The sequence below is a fragment of the Trachypithecus francoisi genome, unplaced genomic scaffold, assembly GCF_009764315.1.
Source record: "Trachypithecus francoisi isolate TF-2019V2 unplaced genomic scaffold, Tfra_2.0 Lachesis_group11, whole genome shotgun sequence".
NCBI classification, from domain to species: domain Eukaryota; kingdom Metazoa; phylum Chordata; class Mammalia; order Primates; family Cercopithecidae; genus Trachypithecus; species Trachypithecus francoisi.
In genome coordinates this window covers 31,601,954-31,624,229 of record NW_022681456.1, presented here as the reverse complement: position 1 = coordinate 31,624,229, position 22,276 = coordinate 31,601,954, and the positions used below count along the sequence as shown (strand labels likewise).

General features: G+C 39.6%; 1 protein-coding gene across 5 annotated transcripts in view; it reads left to right on the top strand.

Moving 5' to 3' along the window:
- MYBPC1 (myosin binding protein C1) overlaps positions 1-14,126 on the top strand; it is a 90,184-nt gene extending 76,058 nt beyond the window's left edge. For 2 of the 5 annotated variants that reach the window (XM_033220902.1, XM_033220899.1), the window contains 8 exons: positions 1,449-1,644; positions 3,279-3,418; positions 5,300-5,459; positions 6,149-6,285; positions 8,339-8,525; positions 10,867-10,925; positions 12,647-12,689; positions 13,844-14,126. In XM_033220902.1, the coding sequence (XP_033076793.1) occupies positions 1,449-1,644; positions 3,279-3,418; positions 5,300-5,459; positions 6,149-6,285; positions 8,339-8,525; positions 10,867-10,925; positions 12,647-12,670 (903 nt within the window). In that variant the 3' untranslated portion in view covers positions 12,671-12,689; positions 13,844-14,126. The remainder of the gene's footprint in view (positions 1-1,448; positions 1,645-3,278; positions 3,419-5,299; positions 5,460-6,148; positions 6,286-8,338; positions 8,526-10,866; positions 10,926-12,646; positions 12,690-13,843) is intronic. The other 3 variants (XM_033220900.1, XM_033220898.1, XM_033220901.1) reach the window with 2 other exon arrangements.
- Positions 14,127-22,276: the final 8,150 nt, after the last annotated feature.

Genomic DNA, 22,276 nt, shown 5'->3' with positions numbered 1-22,276 from the left:
TGAGGCAGAAAGGCCAGATTTCCTTACCTTGCTTGAGAAGGGAAGAAACTGACAGGGAAGTTAAGTGACTTGCCCATTGTCACGCAGAAAGTCAATGGTAGGGCCAAGAACAGAGTCCGTGGCCCCGTGACTTAATTCAGTGGTTTTTTTCACTTTATGTGTTATTAGAGAACCCACATTTTCCCCTAGTGGCTAAGAGCAAGTTGTACATTTAAGGAAATATAAGCTTCAACTGTCTTTCCCTATCTTCAACAATGTTGTTTTCTGCTTCCCATGTGTGAGTCTGAGCACCCCCAACCACTCTTCAGGCTCTGAGAGCAGGGGTTTGGTGTGTAGCTCTACATCTCTTATTATAACCTAGCCATGTTCAGAGCCCACGGGAAAGCTGTGCCTTACCTGACAGAATTCACGCTTGGTTCCTGTCTGCCAGGGTGAGCCTAGATGCTCAGATCTTCTAGGAAATTCCTTTGTAATAGAAATGGAAACTCAGGTTCATGAATGCGATTATGATTTCTTATATTCTGCTCTTAAAGAATAGTTTCAACAGCTAGAGGGAACAGAGAGAGAATTCAGGTGATATTGGCCGGGCACGGTGGCTCACACCTGTAATCCCAGCACTTTGGGAGGCGGAGTTGGGTGAATCACATGAGGTCAGGAGTTCGAGACCAGCCTGGTCAACTTGGTGAAACCCTGTTTCTACTAACAACTACAAAAATTAGACAAGCACAATGGTGTGCACCTGTAAACCCAGGTACTTGGGAGGCTGAGGCAGGAGAATCCCTTGAACCCAGGATGTGGAGGTTGCAGTGAGCCAAGATTGTGCCACTGCTCTCCAACTTGGGCAACAAGAGCCAAACTCCATCAAAAAAAAGAATTAGATGATATTAATTACAAAAACTTATGTATTGGGCAGAAACTTTCTCAGGAATTCAATCTTTATAACCACTCTTTGAGATAGGTACTACCATTATTCCCGCTGAGGCATAGAGGGCTTAGTAAGTAACTTGCCCAAGGTCACACAGACATTAAGTGATCAGGAGCCAGATATAGATTCCAGGGCCCCAGACCCCATGCTCTTAACCATTATCCTGTGTTGTGTAGGCTTTTGGAGCCAACAGACCCAGCTGGGAGATCTGGTTCCAGTGCTTACTTAACTGCAAGACCTTGAGCAAATTATTTAACTTATCTATCAAAAAAATGAGAATAATGATACTAAGCTTGATGTGAAGACTAAGGAAAATAATCAATGTGATGTACCTAAGGTAGTGCCTTGCACATAAAATGCAGATGACAACTTTGCTGCTGTAATTGCTCACCACCAGACTAGAAGGGTGGTGTTTTCCAGCCCTGCCTAGAATGGGTTAAGTCATTGTCCTTCTCATAATGCTGAAGAAACATCTTGAGACAATGTGATTTACCCCCTCTACTTTTGCTGTCTTTCTTTTTAGGGAAAACCAAGACCAGAATTAACTTGGAAGAAGGATGGTGTAGAAATTGATAAGAATCAAATAAACATTCGTAACTCTGAGACTGATACAATCATATTTATTAGAAAAGCAGAGAGGAGCCACTCTGGGAAATACGATCTGCAAGTCAAAGTGGACAAATTTGTGGAGACCGCATCAATTGACATCCAGATTGTTGGTAGGTTTAGACGAAGGAGCCAGAACGTTCTGTCAGAGCAGTACAGGGATGAATTGTCCTTGTCCCTAAGGCAAGAGCAGGAGTTTTGTTAGGCTGGCTGTACATAAAACTCTTTTTTTAGATTTGTTTTTTAAAAATAGATAAATTAGGCTGGACATAGTAGCTCACACCTGTAATCCCAGCACTTTGGGAGGCCGACGTAGGTGGATCACTTAGGGTCGGGAGTTCAAGACCAGCCTGGCCAACATTGTGAAGCCCTGTCTCTACTAAAAATACGAAAATTAGCTGGGCATGGTGGCGTGCACCTGTAATCCCAGCTACTCAGGAAACTGAGGCAGGAGAATCACTTGAACCCAGGAGGTGGAAGTTGCGTGAGTTCAGATCAAGCCACTGCACTCTATCTAGCCTGGGTGACAGAGCGAGACTCTGTCTCAAAAAAAAAAAAAAAAAAAAAAAGACAGTAAGATTTGTTACCATTTCAAAATGAATTCTCACCAACTCAAAGGACTAATCATGAGAGATTTAAGGCATATATGTTCAAGAAAATTAATGAATGTACTTTTTAGTGAAATCCGTCTGCACTATTCTACAACCCGGCTCTCTCTTACTCTTAGTTTCTCATCTCCCTGATGATAAAATTATTTCTTATGTTGAATTCTTACATTCTAGACATTATAGATTCTAGCTATAGTTTAGCATGTTTCTTACTACACCTAAAATTTACTGGTAAAGTTTTCATGGAGAATGAAGAATTTTTTTTAAATATTAATATAAGTAAGATGTGCCTAAGCAAAACTGAACAGTTAAGCACTGAACTCTTTGATCCTGCCGGAGTAGTTAGATACTTACCTGCCCAAAGAATAAATAATGTTAGTTCTTAATTATTTAAATTATTCTGTAATTTTTGCAACTTCAAGAAATAAATTTAAGGCCGGGCATGGTGGCTCACACCTGTAATACCAGCACTTTGGAAGGCGGGCAGATCCCTTGAGGCCAGGAGTTTGAGACAAGCCTGGACAACATGGTAAAAACTTGTCTGTACTAAAAATGCAAAAATTAGCCAGACACTGTGGCACACACTTGTCCTAGCTACTTGGGAGGCTGAGGCATGAAAATCACTTGAACCTGGGAGGAGGAGGTTGTTGTGAGCCAAGATTGCACCACTGCAACTCAGCCTGGGTTACAGACCAAGACTCTGTCTCCCAAAAAAACAAAAAGAAAGAACTTTAAGAGCAGAGCTAGAAAAAAGCCTTGTTTTCAATCATTGTTATCATTGTATTTCAGTAAATTTGCTGAAAGTTGAGGTTCTCTAACCAACAGGGCAACTTCCTGTAACAGCCTCCTTTCTTGGTTTAAAGGGTCATTCCCTTTAAACTAAGCACTCTTTTCCCGCTGGCTAATCCTTTTTGAGTTTTGTTAAGTTGAAGGGAGTGTTGAGGCTGCTCTGTGCCCTTTGATCTGGCCTGGCTCCATTCTACTGGAAGGCACAGGGTCTCAGAAGCCCCCATAGCAGGGTCTAGAAGAGTGATGCCTCCTAAAACAGAGGAAAGGGTCTTTTAAAATATCCTCCTGAAATGAAATGTAGACTGGGAAAGAAAGTGACCTTGCAGTGACACCATGAATTCATCCTGTAGACCGTCCAGGTCCACCCCAAACTGTGAAGATTGAGGATGTCTGGGGAGAAAATGTCGCTCTCACATGGACTCCACCGAAGGATGACGGAAATGCTGCTATCACAGGGTATACCATCCAGAAGGCCGACAAGAAGAGCATGGTAAGGTCTGGCTTTCTCTGGTTACCAGCAGCAAAAGCCCATTTCATCAGAGGTAAAGGAGGTGGCACAAGGGCCTCACTGGTGAGGAGCCAGCTGGGGCCGTGGAGAAGTGATGTGGCAGAGCAGAAAGGAAAAGACCTGTGGAGCCACAGAGCTGGAATTAAACCCCAGCATTGCTACTTAAGACCACGTGTATAAGGACCATACGTGACCACAATCACTTGACCTCTTTCATCTCTGTTTTCCTCGTCTATATAATGGGGGCACAAATATCCCCTGCTTGATTATTACAAAGCTTAAATGATATAAAGCAACTGGTTCAATGCTCCATAGAATTCAATAAACTCATTCCTTCCACAAATATTTGCTCGAGACCTTGACTCAGATTCACACCCATGCAACTCTTTCTCCTTGTGAAATAAGTTGGATACTATGCACCTATATCTACAAAAAAAGAAAAAAGACTGACACCAGTTAGAAAAGAAAGATTCTCCAAGGTTACAGCATGTGCAAATGCGGAAAGGTCTGGAGGAGGAAAAGAGCCTAATGCAAGCTTGTCCAACCTGTGGCCCCCGGGCCACATGCAGCCCGGGACAGCTTTGAATGCAGCGCAACATGTATTTGTAAACTTTCTCAAAACATTATGAGATTTTTTTTATGATTTTTTTTTCAGCTTATCAGCTATCATTAGTGTTAGTGTATTTTATGTGTGGCCCAAGACAATTCTTTTTCCAGGGAAGCCAAAAGATTGAAAACCCCTGGCTTAATGTGTTTAAAAAGCAACCTAGTTGGAGTATGGCATATTATAAACTTATTTTATAGATGAGGAAACTGAGGCTCACAGAGGATAAATGACTTGCTAAAGATCACCAGATTTTTTCACACCCGAATTCCCAGCTACTTGGGAGGCTCAGGCAGGAGAACTGCTTGAACCTTGCTTGAATTGCTTGAAGGCGGAGGTTGTAGTGAGCCAAGATTGTGCCACTGCACTCTAGCCAGGATGGCAGAGCAAGACTCCATCTCAAAAAGGAAAAACAGAACCAAAGTTAATAATACAAAGTGGGAGCAGTGGCTCGTACCTGTAATCCCAGCACTTTGGAAGGCTGAGGTGGGAGGATTGCTTGAGCCCAGGAGTTTGAGACCAGCCTGAACAATATAGGGAGACCTCCTCTCTATAAAAAATAAATTAGCTGGGTGTGGTAGCACGTGCCTGTAGTCCCAGTTACTCAGGAGGCTGAGGTGAAAGGATCTCTTGAGCCTGGGAGGTCAAGACTGTAGTAAGCCAAGATCGCATCACTGCACTCCAGCCTGGGTGACCGAGTGAGACCCTGTCTCAAAAAGAAAAAAATATATAATAATAATGTTAAGTAAATGTACTGGATATTACTAATGTTTCTCTAGTGATTTAGCTTCAGGTCTTTCTCATAAGAAAGACTAGTGATTTAGCTTCAGGTCTTTCTCATAAGAAAGGCACTAAAATTCTGTAATTATACTTTATTCTACAAAAGATAGCTAGGAAGACAAATAGGTAGGTAGACAGTTGGATAAATAGATGACAGACACCTAAAGGTTTTGAAAAAATATAAAGATTGTAGATTACATCTAGGGTATATGAATCTAATGTGTAAATGAAGATTACATAGTCAATTGCAAATAAGTTGTAAAACATTAAACAAAATATACATTGTTTCAACATATTTTAACAACGTCTATTACTCTCCATATAAACATATTTTAACAACATATTATTACTCTCCGTACAAAAATAAGTAGTCTTTTTTCCCTTTTGTTAATAAAGCACTTATTTATCCGAATCTACAGTTAGAAAAATTGTATGCTTTTAGGTGATTTTCCTCTAGTTATTATTTTTTTTTCTTTTAGGAATGGTTCACTGTCATCGAGCATTATCACCGAACCAGTGCCACCATTACTGAACTGGTCATAGGGAATGAATATTACTTCCGGGTCTTTTCTGAAAACATGTGCGGCCTCAGTGAGGATGCCACCATGACTAAAGAGAGTGCTGTGATCGCCAAGGATGGTGAGTTGGGAATGGACTGACATTTGAAAACTTTGGTTGACAGTGACTACACAGAGAAGACTGGAAAAAGAGATGTGGTGAAAGGGAATTTAAAAAATGGTAAATGTACATTGTAAAATTATGATAATGGTGTTCAAGTAAAATTTAAGTGAAATTATATTATTATTGAATTTTTTTACAAATATAGGCTTTAATTCATTCCAGCTTCTAGGCAGTGGATCTATAAATGGCTAATACCCCAGAGACAGGAAAAAGTAGACATTTTCTTCTAGAGTTTCTACTTTTATTCTTGGACACCTTCAATGTAGCTACACATGGGACCCACTCAATTATAAAAGGAGAAACTAAATTCTATCCTTATCTTTTCACTTCATCATAAACCACTCTTTTTAAAACCTTCCTTGTGAATTTTCACATTAGAACAAATTTCTGTTCAAAATACTCAGAAAGACATCAAAGTCTTCTCAATATCTGGTTCAGTTTCAGATGACCCCGCTGGCTTTCTATCTCATGTATGATTGGCTATGCATTTGTACCCCTCAGAATGTTTGCCACATGGCATTTGCTCATCTTTTTCCATGTGTTTCTAAGTTCAGGAAAGTTTTAATTGTGAGTAAAGGATGCCACCAATAATATAGTCTCAGGCCAATTTACATAATTTTAACATATTTGTAATGCTTGTTTTTAAGGTAAAATCTACAAAAATCCAGTGTATGAAGACTTTGATTTCTCAGAGGCACCCATGTTTACTCAGCCTTTGGTTAACACCTATGCCATCGCTGGTTACAATGCCACCCTAAACTGCAGTGTGAGAGGAAATCCTAAGGTACTATGTTCTTCTATCACATCAGTTAAAGTCCCTCGCTTTTATTTGTTGTGTTATAATGTAAGTAACAATATAAACAAATCCAGCTGCTCCTTGTGTTTTGGTGGTAGTTAGGCACACTATTCAGATGCAGTAGTAAATGCTTACATTTCTTTACTAAGGGATTCCTCTGAAGAAAAAGCAAACCACCTATTTAAAAAAGAACATCTCCTGTATAAGGAGATGGATGTGTAATAACATTGTTTCACTTGGAAAATTAGGTGGTAATGTCAAGAATTCTGTGATAGATTAAACAACAATTACACTATACTGTAAGACAGAATATAAATGTGCTTTGATAAGGGTACAGTGTGCTAAGAAGGGAGATATCATATCCGGTTGAAGAGATGAGAAAGGTTTCAAGGCTTCATGTTGGCATTTGGAAAGAACAACGATTTAATGAATATCACCCATAGGGATGTACATATCCCTGGGTGCACTGAAAGTACCCTAGAATTGGGAAAATTTATGAACATTTTTTTTTCCTGTATATACCTTGATCATAAATAGGGAAGTTGGCCAGGTGCAGTGGCTCACGCCTGTAATCCCAACATTTTGGAGGCTGAGGCAGGCAGATCACTTGATCAGGAGTTCGAGACCAGCCTGGGCAACATGGTCTCTACTAAAAATACAAAAATTAGCTGGGCATGGTGACATACAACTGTGATCCCAGCTACTTGGGAGGCTGAGGCAGGAGAATTGCATGAACCTAGGAGATGGAGGTTGCAGTGAGCTGAGATAGCACCACTGCACTCTAGCCTGGGTGACAGAAGACTCCAAAAAAAAAGGAAAGTCAAAGGAAAAAGCCAGACTGAGGATGAGCAAAAGTTGCTAAATTAATGTGTACTTGGAAATGATATTGGTACACCCAAATGGGAATGATGAGGAAGCAGATGGAGAGGTTCACCCAGAGCCTAGGAGAAAGGCCAGGGCTCTCGCTCTCGGTTTGGGAGTCCCAGACATAAAGATGCTACATTCTACCCCTTGCCAAAGCTTTAGAAAGGAATATCATTGAGGAAAGAGGATAGCAAGTAAAAAGCCAAGGACCAAGGTGTGAGGCTCAGTGATTGCTCCCATTTGAAGGGTGGAAGGAAGAAGAAGACTGTGTGAAGGAGACAGAAAAGGTGCCATCTCTAGGTTCTGAGCAAGATAAAATAATAGAAGAGGTGGAAGAGAGAATGAGGAGGGTGTATATTTACAAAAGAAAGGAGAAGACAATATGAGAGTGAGGAGTCACTGATATCAAATGCTGTTCAGAGGTCAAGGAGAATGAAGTCATCTTCCTGGGTGATTGGGTCATTACTGATCTTGCATTATCTGATTGGAGTAGATCCATTGCCATGGGATGATGAATATAGATGTCAGAGGACAGGTTAAGTAATGAGGAGGCAGATGCTGTTCATAAAGAATTAAAAAAGAGTATCAGGAAAAGGAAATGAGGCAAATCAAATGGTCATGACACCTTATGGGGATTCTCTGAAAAAAAAATGCCCAGCAAATATGCACTCTCTACAATGAGTTAATATCGTGGACCTATGGATGAAATTGTTTTTTAATTTGAAAATATTTAATTGACAAATAAAGGTCATATTCATTCAAGCTGAACAATATGATGATTTGATATGTGTACATATTGTGTAATGATTATCACAATCAAATTAACATTTGTCACCACCGATGCTGTACATTTGATGCCCTGAACTTGTTCATCCTATAACTGAAAGTTTGTACCTGTGTAGATCAAATTGAAATGCAACTGAATCCATTTGAGAAGATTGCCCCAGAGTTGCCTCTGAACAAATCTGGCTTTCTTTGTCAGAACTGTTCATTTGTTTCTTTGCCAAGCACTAAGTAGAGTTTAATGTGAGAAACAGTGCCCAAGTAGAAATCTATCATTCTCAGATGCACTTTCTTTTAAAGTCATGCTTTAAAATTCTGTTGCTGGCTTTGATGGTCTATTAATATGCCAAGTACAGGTATGTTTTGACCTAAGTTTCTTCAATTTGAACTTCAGCCTAAAATAACCTGGATGAAAAACAAAGTTGCTATTGTGGATGACCCAAGATACAGGATGTTCAGCAACCAGGGAGTCTGTACCCTGGAAATTCGCAAGCCCAGTCCCTATGATGGAGGCACTTACTGCTGCAAAGCAGTCAATGACCTGGGGACAGTGGAGATTGAATGCAAACTGGAGGTGAAAGGTATGACATCCAATATCTCATGTATAGACTAAAGTTAAAGAAAATCATTGAATTATTGTTCTTAATGCTTATTGTTCTTAATCCAAATTGTTTGCCAAAATGCTGCAGCGAGGGTGGGAGAGGGTGGTGAGGGCGAGGGAAGCAGGGAGGGAATTCAGGGAGAGAAGGCAGTTTTACATCCTACATTCACTTCACTTTATTTGTGGAAGGTTATTTGATTATTTAAGTCAACTTATTTTTGTCTTATGTGATTTGCGCTAAGGGACTGTTAATTTCAGTGGAATGTTAGTATGTGTACACCGTGGTAAGAATGAAAGGGGCTATCACTTTGGTGACATCATTCATCTATAAATAGAAGCCTAGTGTGAAAATCCATCTATTGAAATGGCAGTTGAGGAATCTGCATTATTTTTAATTAGCTTACTATTTTGTTAAGTTTATTATTTTCTGATATTTATAGAAATAGTTTTGCTAATTAAGTGTTTGATATTACACATATAGAATACAGTATATACATATTATAACAGGTTGCTTTTCAAATCTCTAACTAGAGAACTTCCATATATAGGTATACATTTCATTTATACTAGTTTTCAAAGTGTGGCAACTAATGTAAACCAAGAAAACACATAAGGATTTATGTGGTTGAAAAGCATAACCTGCCATCTTAATCAATTTTCATATTAATCAACTACCATTTTTATACTGACATTTTTCTTTACGAGCAGAACCTACTTTGGGACACCATGAAACCCCCTTCAAAGAGTCACCATTATGAGATAATAGGTGACATGATCCTAGTGTGTTTTCTCTCATTCTTAGCTGTATTATATTGCCATTCTGTAATAACCAAAATCTTTCTTTTTCCAATCTCTCTATAATGAAATTATGATCTAAAACTCAGAAAGTAACTATCTATTTTAGAAAATCATAGTAAATGCTTGGGTATTTATGTTTTTTTAAAAAGAGTCTTTTAGCCGGGCGTAGTGGCTCATGCCTGTAATCCCAGCACTTTGGGAGGCTGAGGCGGGCGGATCATGAGGTCAGGATTTCGAGACCAGCCTGACCAACATGGTGAAACCCCGTCTCTACTAAAAATACAAAAATTAGCCAGGCGTAGTGGCACATGCCTGTAATCCCAGCTACTCGGGAGGCTGAGGCAGGAGAATGGCTTGAACCCAGGAGGTGGAGGTTGCAGCGAGCCAAGATCACGCCAGTGCATTCCAACCTGGGTGACAGAGCGAGACTCTGTCTCAAAAAAAAAAAAAAAAAAAGGTCTTTTAGTCCTAAGTCTAATATAAATATGATAGAGAAACTTCTTGAACAAAATTACTTTCATATATATATATATATATATATATTTTTTTTTTTTTTGAGACAAGGTCACCCAGGCTGAAGTGCAAGGGTGCAATCTCAGCTCACTGCAACCTCTGCCTCCTGGGTTCAAGCAATTCTCGTGCCTCAGCCTCTTGAGTAGCCGGGATTACAGGCATGCACTACCATACCTGGCTAATTTTTATATCTTCAGTAAAGACGGGATTTCGCCATGTTGGCCAGGCTGATCTCAAACTCCTGACCTCAAGCAGTCCATCCACCTCGGCCTCCCGAGGTTCTGGGATTATAGGCGTGAGCCACTGCACCCAGCCGCTTTCCTCTTATAACTTTTTAAAGCTGTATTTTTTCTTTTACGATTCATAATTGAGTGAAAGGAAAAAGATTTGATTTTTTTCTCACAAATACAAGGCATATAATGTTCTTAGAAAATTTCAAGCCTTACTATTGAGATAATCCTTACAAATTTAAACATTTTTAGCTCCTTTATTGGCTTTAAATGATTATTAAGGTCATAATTGCAAATCATCTGGTTTCTCAACTACTAGCCTTATTAGTTCCAAAGTATTGTTGATGCTTTTGTTTCAATATCCCCCAAAAAACAAAAACTAAAAAAAAAAAAGTACCACTTATTTATGCTTTGAAACTAGCTGAATGTTGTTAATGATATAAAATGATGCTTTAACAAATGGAACAATATTTGAGGCCCTCCTTAAAAGTGAATAGTATTATACATATACATGATATATTCTTTTTAATGAAAATATAGTAAATGGTACAGTAATTAAATTTGATAAAAAGAATAATGTATTCTAGTACATAAGTTCATAATAAAGTATCAACTGTGATATATTGATAAAAGTTTTTGGTCGTAAAAGTAAAGCTGAAATTGTTTGTCATCAGATTGTTATCTGATAATAGGTAACTTGAATCAAGTTAAGTTGTGAAAAAAGGTAAGAATGTCAACTGAGAATAAATAAATACTGGTACAAATATTCTGATTCTGCAGTGATATATCAAGGAGTAGATACCCCTGGACAACCAGTCTTCCTGGAGGGGCAGCAACAGGTTTAAAAAGTTTATATCCCACTGGATATTCTACTTTCCGTTCCATTCCTCTTACATGAAAATGCACCTTGCATGTAAAGCTTGACTTTCTCATTCGCTTTTAATTGTACCTCTTAGCAGCTCATGGCATACAGTGTTTATGCCATGAACAAGGAAGGCCAAATTATTCAAGGATATTAAGTAATGTAGAAACTAAGTTTTATCAGAAAACTACGTACCTTACCACATGTCTCCATGAATAAAGCCAGAAAGCTACATTTGAAGATGATCTCGTTTTATATAATAAGACTATCAAAACTTGGGAATCAACATTTCTTTATTATTTTCATTTTTTAACTGTAGAAATACTTTTTTAAAGATAGTTTACAGCATAGTTTCCTTACATTCATGATGCAATTCAGAGAACCGAACGTTTTAAACATTTTTTTTTTAGTGTTCTGAGCATTTTTTATGGAAAGAGGATAAAAAAAATCCAATATTTAAAGGCCAGGCGTGATGGCTCTCGCCTATAATCCCAGCACTTTGGGAGGCCGAGGTAGGTGGATCGCTTGATCCCAGGAATCCAAGATCAGATTGGGCAGCATGGCAAACTCCCATCTCTACAAAAAGTACAAAACTTAGCCACGTGTGGTGGCACAAGCCTGTAGTCCTAGCTACTTGGAGAGCTGAGGCAGGAGGATTGCTTGAATGTGGGAGGTCGAAGAGGCTTCAGTGAGTGGAGATCTCCAGCTTAGGTGACAAAGTGAGAATTTGTCTCAAAAAAATAACAAATAAAAAAAAATTGGGAAACTTACATATTTAAAATATTCCATTACAAATTCACCAGTAGAATATCTGTAACCCATCTATCTGTTGAAGATTTTAGACATTTTCATGGGGACTCAAATTATTTCACATGTTTATGAACTTAAAAGGAAAGAAAATTCTAGGCTGTATTATAAAATGTATCAAGCAATAAATGAGTACTATCATATACATGTGATTCGCCCCCATTTGGAATTGCAAATTAAGAGTTATTTGCAGCTGGGTATGCAACTTGATTAAAACCCTGATGATGTAGATCTATGCCTGAGTTTACAATATTTGTTTTGTGAATTTCCAAAGATAATATCAGCTTTCAAAAGAGAAAAAAAGTAAGGTTCTTTCTTGAAAGCTTTGTAGATTGTATACAGAATAGCTTTGTAACATAAGGTTAAGTTTTGTGTCTATTTAGATCAGTCATATATATTCCATTCAGAATACAATATTATAGAATACACTAGTCTAATATTTGTACTTGATAATTTTGCCTTTTAGAATTTCAACATATATATATGTACACTAACACTTTGTCCATTGTCTATGTTTTTCTTTTGTTGAAAAACACGATATATATATGTTGTAGGGTTTTGGTTTTTGTATTTGTTTTAAGCTAATGGTTTGGAAGCTCTTACCATAGATATTCACTATACAATCGGATTGGCTTTGCCACCTATTCAGGCAAAGTAGTTGTGCATATTAATAAATGTTTTACATATTAATGATCCTTTTGATGTGACTGGATCCCCACCCTTCATTTCATGTGCTTCTATTTTCCTACATCTTTTACATGACTAAGGATTAATGAAATCACCTCATCATAATCATGACCATAATTTCATCCAACAAGTACTCAACTTTGGTGTTAGCACTTTATTAATGCTTACAACTTCTCTCTCTCTCCCTCTTTCTCTTTTCCTTAGTCGTTGCACAATAAGGATTTTTGAATGTATAATATCATCTAAGGTAAGCTTTCATATGGTTTTGGCATATGAAGCTTATGACTGTCATAAGCCATACCAAGCCTGTGGAGTATGGCATGATTTTCATTATGTAATCCAATGAAAATAGACTTATTTTAAATAGCTAACTTTGTAGTTTTAATTTGTATTTCACTATCTTGAAATTAACAGCTAGTACTTATCCATCACAGCAGTCTCCTGTTGACATGAAGCAAGTTGTTGAATGCAGTAGAGCATGAATCAAAGCATTTAATGTAGACAGAAACGGGTGATACCCAAGCATTCTGAATTATTTGCATCAAGGAATGGACATGTACATAAGTGGCATCATTTCTACCAATATGTGACTTGAGTTGTTTTTCTTAAAAAAGGAGAATGACTTTCTCAAATTTGCATTAAAGAAGTTTTTAAGAATGTTCAAATGGCATGCTGCTTTGTCTGGACGTGAATTTATTAGCAAGTAGTGAAGCACTTCACTAAAGGACCATGAATTTTTGTGGTTTCATGGATTCTCTCTTGAAGGGTACTTTTATTTTTTTGATATAAATCAGAAACTCAGAAGGTAGGTATGAAATATCGGTAGGTGTTTCTCACACCTTCAGAAAGTATTGGACTGGTCTTATCCTTGTAACTTTAACAAAATATTTCCAGTTTTTGTGCTTTTGATGTGCATAAATGACCAAAGTTAAAGGGGGTAGTTTATATCTTTTCCAATGTGTTTGAATCGAAACTCTCTGTGCCTAATTAAAAACAACATTAACAAACTGGAAGCAGATCTTCCCGCTGATCCATAAGGTGGTATGCATGTATTCTGCTGTTCAGTCAGAACATTTCAATCATCTATGAGGAATCACAAAACCTCTCAAAGAGCAATAAATACTTTCCAACCACTTGGGAATTTAAATGAAGATTGAACAATAGTAGGGGAAAAAGTGCTATGGTTCTGCTGGGAACTTGCTTTTCCTTCTAGATGCCAAGTGCTTTAAATTCTAAATATACTAAAACCAGGAGAAGATTTCCAAGTAGACTGAATGAATCTTTGTAACTAATGGGAACATCATTAGTCACATTTCCAGGCAGCTAGTCAAGAAGTATTGTTTCAGCGATTTTTCACGGAGATGGTTTTGATTTATCTCTTTTCCTTTTGGTCCTCTCTAGGTGGGCTCTCCTTCTGCAGGCTCCTCTTGCAAGGCGTACCTCCAAACATAATTGATTCATATCTGCGAGACGTACACTCAAGCAATCCTGAGGAATACTGAGGGCCTGGCCACTGCCTCTCTGCACTCTGCTGCTTTGAAGTCTGGTTGAAATGAGAAAAAGCATTTTCTGTTTTTCCACCAGGCCCCCAAGTGTGGTCTTTTTCTTTCCTCCTAATGTTGAAGAGAAAAAAAAAAAAATTGCCCAGATTGCTTAATTAAAAACAAAATCTCATTTGAAGTCAGCACTTTGGTCATTACTATCTCTGCTCACTGTATTATACTTTACAAAAATGCAAGCCATAGAATCAGCAAAAGCAGTTATTTTAAACAGTAGGCTATAAATGCTTTTTTTTTCCTTTCAGAGTAAAGAACATAACACAATACACCACAATTGGACCTTGAAAACCCATCTTTCTCTTGATCTAATAGATTTTTCTAACTAAAGCAGAGTTGTTTATTTCATACAGCCCTGCTTAACACCAGGATCTGTGCCCTGTTTTCTTATTTGAATGCAATAAAACATTTTTAAAAGTCTAACTTTCAAACAAATTTCCTCAGAAGGGAAAATGAATTCAGTGAATGGTACAACAAATCTGAAGTGTTTGTGATGAAATGATACAATATTCATTTATGTATTTGGGGTTGTGTGCCTAGATACAGAACTGAGGCTAAAGGCTGGGAGCCAGCATGCCCCTGAACCCAGGTCTGCCCTCCCTGTGGCTCTAGCAAGGCATCTTGGCCAACTCTGCCAGAGCTTCTGCCAAAACAGCTTGTCATAGTGACAGAGGGCTGTTACAGACAACAGACCTACTATAGAGTTAGGGTTTGCTGAAGGTATCCATTCAGTTTGATGGAAACCTTTATTTAAAAAAATCTAGCAGCTGAGAAACATTTATACTAACCCATAATCTTTTCCACAATTTCCCTTACTCTTCCTGATACAAAGTTTCAGTTAAGGGAGTAGAATTGAACTGTAAGGTACCACACCATTACTGTTTATTCCCTTGCCGCCCTTCTGTTTTTCTTTTCGGTCTTTTTTTGCAGGGGCTAAATATGTTGTCACTTGTTGGTGGGCCTATGGCTTCTTTGGATGACATTTTAAACATATCTGCTCTGCTTTCTTTCCAGATTTTAGCTGAGAAGTTCTATGGTCGTCATGGATCTGGGTTGATGTTAGGCTCGTAAAGGCAAGGGTGAATGATTCAGTTCGTTGCAATACATTTGAGAACAAGAGAAAGTCTAGTTTATGTCCAAACTATGGTGGCTCTATATATCTCTTTTGGAGTTGGTTGGTGATGTTGCCTTACTTGTTGTTAATGACATTGGCTATCACCCCTGCTCCTATGCTCCCAACAACTCCAGAATAATATTGTGTGCAATCCCTGTGTAAATACCAATTTTAATCAAGAAAGCTACGTGCACAGTATTGGCTAAGGTATTTTACATAAAGGAAGTCTGGCTCATCTATAAAGACACGAAGGCCTTATATCTATGTACAAACCAAAGAAATGACAATGTGGCAAACCCAATCAGCATGGTCTCTGCAGCCCAGCTGCTGGGTCTTAGCCATAGTGCAGCAGCTGAGCTGGCTACTTAACTCAAATATGCACTGAGCAGTTTTGCCAAGACATTGGCCAAGTTGGTTAGGCTGCTTATACGTGTATGGTTTTACATAGCCTAAAAGAGACTGTAAAACCCCCCTGCTGAATTTTGGTTCCTCACTTATGACTTAGGCTCTTTAATTATATTTTGTATTAGAAAATGTTACTTTTCTACATATAATCTTTCCTTATATTAAGGGTACACATACACTGCAAAGTTCTAATAAGGAAGAAAAAGTCTACTGTGAAACTGCAAAGAGCAAAAAATATCAGAAGCTGTTATTACTATTAGTTTTTCTATAATTTTGTTTGAATTTCACTGTATTAAAAAATTACATATCACAGGAACTTACCAAAAATTCTTTTGGGAAACTAAACATTCATGAAAAATTTTAGGCTGGGCACAGTGGCTCAGACGCCTATAACCCCAGTAGTTTTAGAGGCCGAGGTGGGCAGATCACTTGAGGCTGGGAGTTCGAGCCAGCCTATGCAGCATGGTGAAGCCTTGTCTCTACTAAAAATACAAAAATTAGTTGGACGCGGTGGCACACACCTGTAGTCCCAGCTACTTGGGAAGCTGAGGCACAAGAATAGCCTGAACCTGGGAGGTGGAGGTTGCAGTGAGCCAAGATTGCACCACTGTACTCCAGCCTGGGCAACAAAGTGAGACCCTGTCTCAAAAAAAAATTTTTTTTAAGGCTCATGTTTCTTTATTTACCTTAAAAGAAGGCTTAATGAATGTTCTCATCTAAATTAATATCAAAGTAGAAAAAAATTAATTCTAAGAGACATTGGAACAAGGTAATATGCCCTTAACCATTCATTTTTAGAATAAATTCTGAAACACTGTTCAGCTCAACAAATGAATTATTGAATGTCTGATATCTGCATGGCACTGTAATGGATTCAGTGGCACTATAATGGATTCAGCTTGCAACTTGATAAATAAGGTACTTCAGGCTGGGCGTGGTGGCTCATGTCTGTAATTCCAGCACTTTGGGAGGCCAAGGCAGGCAGATCACTTGAGTGCAGGAGTTCAAGGCTAGCCTGGGCAAGACAGCAAAACCCCATCTCTACAAAAAATTATCCAGCTGTGATAGCATGCACTTGTAGTCTCAGCTACTCAGAAGGCTGATACATGAGAATTGCTTGAACCCAGGAGGTGGAGATTGCAGTGAACTGAGATCTCACCTCTGTACTGCCAGCCTGGGCAACAGAGCCAGATCCTCTCTCAAAAAAAAAAAAAAGAAGAGGTACTTCGTGCCTTCAAGGAATTTATAATGTATGAGACTAGTACACAGAGGGGAACATATAAACAGGGCAGGATGCAGGTATAAGAGAGGACGACAACAATACAGAAACTGGATAATGTGGTTTATGTGTTCGTTATTGTCAATGTGTGTATCATACTAGGATGGAGCACAGGACTTACCATACTACTTAACTTTTCTAAATCAGATTAAATGTAACTCTGAGCTCTCCACTAGCTAGGGAGATTGAGAAATTCTCTGTCGTGTTTAGGGATTCAGATTCCAGAGTCAACAGGAATCTTTCTTGGTGCCCAGAAAATGGAGAGAAGGAAAGGCCTCTGGTCTTCAATCTACACTGGTGCCTGCAGAGACGTCTGTCATTGTATTACACTTTATAAAAAAGTCACCCATAGAATAAGCAAAAGCAGTTCTTTTAGTTTAATGGTCAAACCTGGTATGGTTCACTCAAGGACAGGTGACTCTGAAACATCCCTGACAAGCGTGGACCTGGGGTCTTTCAGTCTTGAAGGCTATGACTTGGCTGTTATGTTAGGGTTCTTCAGAGGAACAACCAATGCGAGAGGAAGGAAAGAAGAGGGACGGAAGGAAGGAAAGGGGAGGGACGGAATGGAAAGAAAAAGGGAAAAGAGGAAAGAAAAAGAATGAAAAATCTAGAAAGAGATTAATTATAAGGTATTCGTCATAGAATTATGGAGGCTGAGAAAGCCCATGATTTGCTGCCCACAGAACCTAGGAAGGCTGGAGGTGTAGTTGAAGGCCTGAGAGCCAGAGAGCTCCAAGTGGTGCCTCCACCCAAGCCTCCTAAGACTGTGTGCTTCAGTCCCTCATGACTCAGCTGACCACCTGGGAGTTTCTTAGAAATGAAAACTCTCCGCCGGGCATGGCGGCCCACCCCTGTAATCCCAGCACTTTGGGAGGCCGAGGGAGGCGGATCACCTGAGGTAAGGAGTTCAAGACCAGCCTGGCCAAAATGGTGAAACCCCATCTCTACTAAAAACACAAAAATTGGCCGGGCGCGGTGGCTCAAGCCTGTAATCCCAGCACTTTGGGAGGTGGATCACGAGGTCAGGAGATGGAGACCATCCTGGCTAACACGGTGAAACCCCGTCTCTACTAAAAAAAATAATAATAATAATACAAAAAACTAGCCAGGTGAGGTGGCGGGCGCCTGTAGTCCCAGCTACTCGGGAGGCTGAGGCAGGAGAATGGCGTAAACCCGGGAGGCGGAGCTTGCAGTGAACTGAGATGCGGCCACTGCACTCCAGCCTGGGCGACGGAGCAAGACTCCGTCTCAAAAAAAAAAAAAAAAAAAAAAAAAACACACACACACACACAAATTAGCCAGGCGTGGTCTGGGGCAGGAGAATCACTTGAATCTGGAGACGGAGTTTGCAGTGAGCCAGGATCACGCCACTGCACTCCAGCTTGGGCGGCAAGAGTGAGACTCCATCTAAAAACAAAAAAAGAAAAGAAATGAAAACTTTCTAGCCCTGCCCCAGATCCTTAAGTTCAGAATCAGCATTTTAACAGGATCCCCAGTGATTCGTGTACTCATTCATGTTGGAGAGGCCATGCTCCAGACTCTCTGTCTTGTTCCTTGCATGGCTATTATTTGGAGGCATTCGCTCTTAGATGTCCCAGAGGAAAAACATCCTGAGAAATGTATCCCCTCCCAGGTGTTGCTGATAATGACCTTGTCTAATGTCTAAATATAACTTAACCTGTTACTCCTAAAAGCCCTAACTCAAAGGCTAACTCACTGTGGGATGTCAGGCAAAGTGGGTTCCTGAAAAAGGAATTTTTGAAGAAGGGTGTTCCCTCTAGTGCTTCTCAAATCCTACCATACAAAGTATTTTAGAGCAGTAGAAGATAAACTCAGGAAAAGATTATAAATAAAATATAATTAAAGGATATAAACAAGACCCAATGCTAAGAACTGTGTCTCTGAAGGAAATCAGTTTTCTTAACCCTAAAATGCTTTTGCAATTTCAGATAAATAACACAATCATAACATCTCGGAGACTGTATTGTGAAATTTTGTTTTCTGATCTTGTCCAGGAAATGAAGCATTTTTAGAGAGGAGAGCAAAGGTTTTAATCAATCTATTATTGAATACTATCTACCCATGTATTTTGTAAAGTACCAGAGTTCCATAAAATTTAGACTTCAGAGTCTCAAAGTACAAAACTATAAAAATATAAAATCCAAGCAAGTAAAGCAAGTATCATACCATAAAACTATGCTTATCACAAATACTCAAGCCTGTGGATCCCAGAATTCTAAACACTCACACAGATAGTTTGATGCCCTGATGATAAAATGCTACTGCAACGCAAGCCTAGCCAGGTGATTTTTTTTTTTTTTTTTTTTTTTTTTTGAGACAGGGTCTAACTCTGTTGCCCCCGCTGGAGTATAGTGGCATGATCTGGGCTCACTGTATCCTCCGCCTCCCGGGTTCAAGCAATTCTCCTGCCTCAGCCTCCTGAGTAGCTGGGATTGCAGGCACATGCCACCACACATGGCTAATTTTTGTACTTTTAGTAGAGACTGGGCTTCACCGTTTTGGCCAGGCTAGTCTCAAACTCCTGGCCTCAAGTGATTTGCCTGCCTCAGCCTCCCAAAGTGCTGGGATTACAGGCATGAGCCACCACGCCCAGCCTCTAGCCACGTGATTTCTTATTGCAACCCACTCTTTCTTCCAAACCAGTGAAAGTCCATGGGCTTCTAACTGGTTGTTTCACACACAACAGTGCCTAATCTGCCTATATGACACGATTTAATATTTTGTGGAAAGTTGGCCTAGAGATTGAGGATGTTAAGGAATATTTGAAATATGAGTGAAAGTTACACAAAAGAACTAGTAGTAAAACCAAGATCCTAAATCAAGATGTTCTTTCTCCTTTGGAAAAGGAATTCAATTTAGTTAAATCATCAAATAAACATTTATGCATTCCTATTGTGCTATGGAAATGTAAGATGTTACCATAGGAGGAGTCTGTGCGAAGGGTATACAAGGGATTCTTTGTATTATTTTTGCAACTTCCTGTGTGTCTGTAATCATTTTAAAATATATATATTTTTAATTATGGATGTTTACTGGATGCCAGGCATTGAGGAGCACACTCAGTGCAGGGTTGATCTGACACTCTATGACCTGGGCAGGGAGGCTGATCAATATACAAATAACTGAACAAAGATAGCCTGCATTACAAGCTACAAAGTGCTCTGGTTGTGTGGGAGTAAGAGGGATCAAATCCGAAGAATCTGGGAGTTCATTTTTGAGAAGGTGGAATTTAAGCTGAGTCTTGAGTGACGGGCAATGTGACAGGAATAATAAGGGATTCCCAACAGGGAACAAGTGAGAGTGGGTTTGGGGACAGCTGCCCAACAGGGAACAAGTGAGAGTGGGTTTGGGGACAGCCAATGGGCCCACGCAGCTGGAGCATGAGACTTAGGGAGAAGAATGGGGGAAGAGATATTAGGGAGGTAAGACTAGGAGGGTAGACTGGGCCCTCAAATGCCATGTGAGGGAGGGTGGACTTTATCAAAGGCTTCTGAACATGGGAATTTATTATTAGTTTTAGTAAATTTAGTATAATAACTTTTTTCATAATATTTAGAATAGACTGGAATGGCACAAAACCAACTGATATATAGAAATTGCACTGTTCCGGCCGGGCGCGGTGGCTCAAGCCTGTAATCCCAGCACTTTGGGAGGCCGAGACGGGCGGATCACGAGGTCAGGAGATCAAGACCATCCTGGCTAACACGGTGAAACTCCGTCTCTACTAAAAAAAATACAAAAAAACCTAGCCGAGCGATGTGGCGGGAGCCTGTAGTCCCAGTTACTCGGGAGGCTGAGGCAGGAGAATGGCGTAAACCCGGGAGGCGGAGCTTGCAGTGAGCCGAGATCGCGCCATTGTACTCCAGCCTGGGCGACAGGGCGAGACTCCGTCTCAAAAAAAAAAGAAAGAAACTGCACTGTTCCGTATTGACAAAAGTACCCACCAAAGTCCTATATTTAATACATGTAAGTTATTAGGTGGCATTTTGCAGTCATTGGGAACATAAGCTCTGAAATCAGACTACATGGGCTTGAATCCACCATACTAGCTGTGCAGCCATGGGTAAGTTTTTGAACCTCACTGTGCTTCAATTTCCTCATCCGTAAAATGGGGATAACAATGGTCTATTTCACAGAGTTTTTTTGAGGAGTAACTGAAATAACTCCTGATGTTTAGAACAGTGCTTGGCATAGGATAGAAACTCATAAATGTGAGCTTCCATGTTAATTCAAGAAAAAAGGGAAACATTGTATGTATCAATTACTATATGTAATAAACCATGAAAATGGAGGGGAGTCATGATGCAAGAAATAAAATAGTAGAAAATCTCTAATATACTTTTTTGACTTTAGAGTATGTTAGAGTGGGGTAAGGTAGAAGAAATAAATATGCCTTAGTATGTCTTGAATTAATTTGAAATTTCCAAAAATTCAACAAAGCAGCACAGGGAAAAATCAATTTAGAGCATGATGAGTAGTTTAAAAATGGTTTTTATATTTATTGCTTTCACTATTTTTAAATTATGACATTTCATATTTGCAAAATATACAACCATGCCATCTATATCTGTGTAGATATATAGTTATATAGATGGCATAAATAATAGTAAAATGAACATGTTACTACTACTCAGTTAAAAACCTGTGATTGAGGCAGCTTGATGGCCCCCTGCAATACCCACTCTCTCACTTTTCAATGATAATAGAAATGTTTTGGCCGGTTGTGGTGGCTCACACCTGTAGTCCCAGCACTTTAGGAGGCCAAGGCAGGAGGATCATTTGGGGTCAGGCATTCGAGACCAGCCTGGCCAACACGGTGAAACCCCATCTCTACTAAAAATACAAAAAACTAGCCGGGTGAGGTGGCGGGCACCTGTAGTCCCAGCTACTCGGGAGGCTGAGGCAGGAGAATGGCATAAACCCAGGAGGCGGAGCTTGCAGTGAGCTGAGATCCGGCCACTGCACCCCAGCCTGGGCGACAGAGCGAGACTCCGTCTCAAAAAAAAAAAAAAAATTAGCTGGGTATGGTGGTGCATGCCTGTAGTCTCAGCTACTTAGGCTGAAGCGGGTGAATCTCTTGAACCTGGGAAGAGGTTGCAGTGAGCTCAGATTGTGCCACTGCACTCCAGCCTGGGCAACAGAGCAAGACTCTGTCTCTAAATACATAAATAAATAAATAAATAAATAAATAAATAAATAAATAGAAGGAATTTTAACTGGGCAGGTGGCTGGCTAAAGACTGCATTTGCAGGCTCTTTTACAGTTTGGCATAGCAACCATGTGGCCAGGTTCTGGCCAGTGGGATAAGAGCAGAAGTGATGTGTGCAGCTTTTGATCATGGCCTTCAGAAGAAAGGAGCATAGCAGCCCCTTCTCTTTTTCCCCTTCCAATTGGTTGGGAGTCTTGGTCAGTCATTTTTGATCACAAGGACAAGGGCAACATCCTAAGGGTCCTAA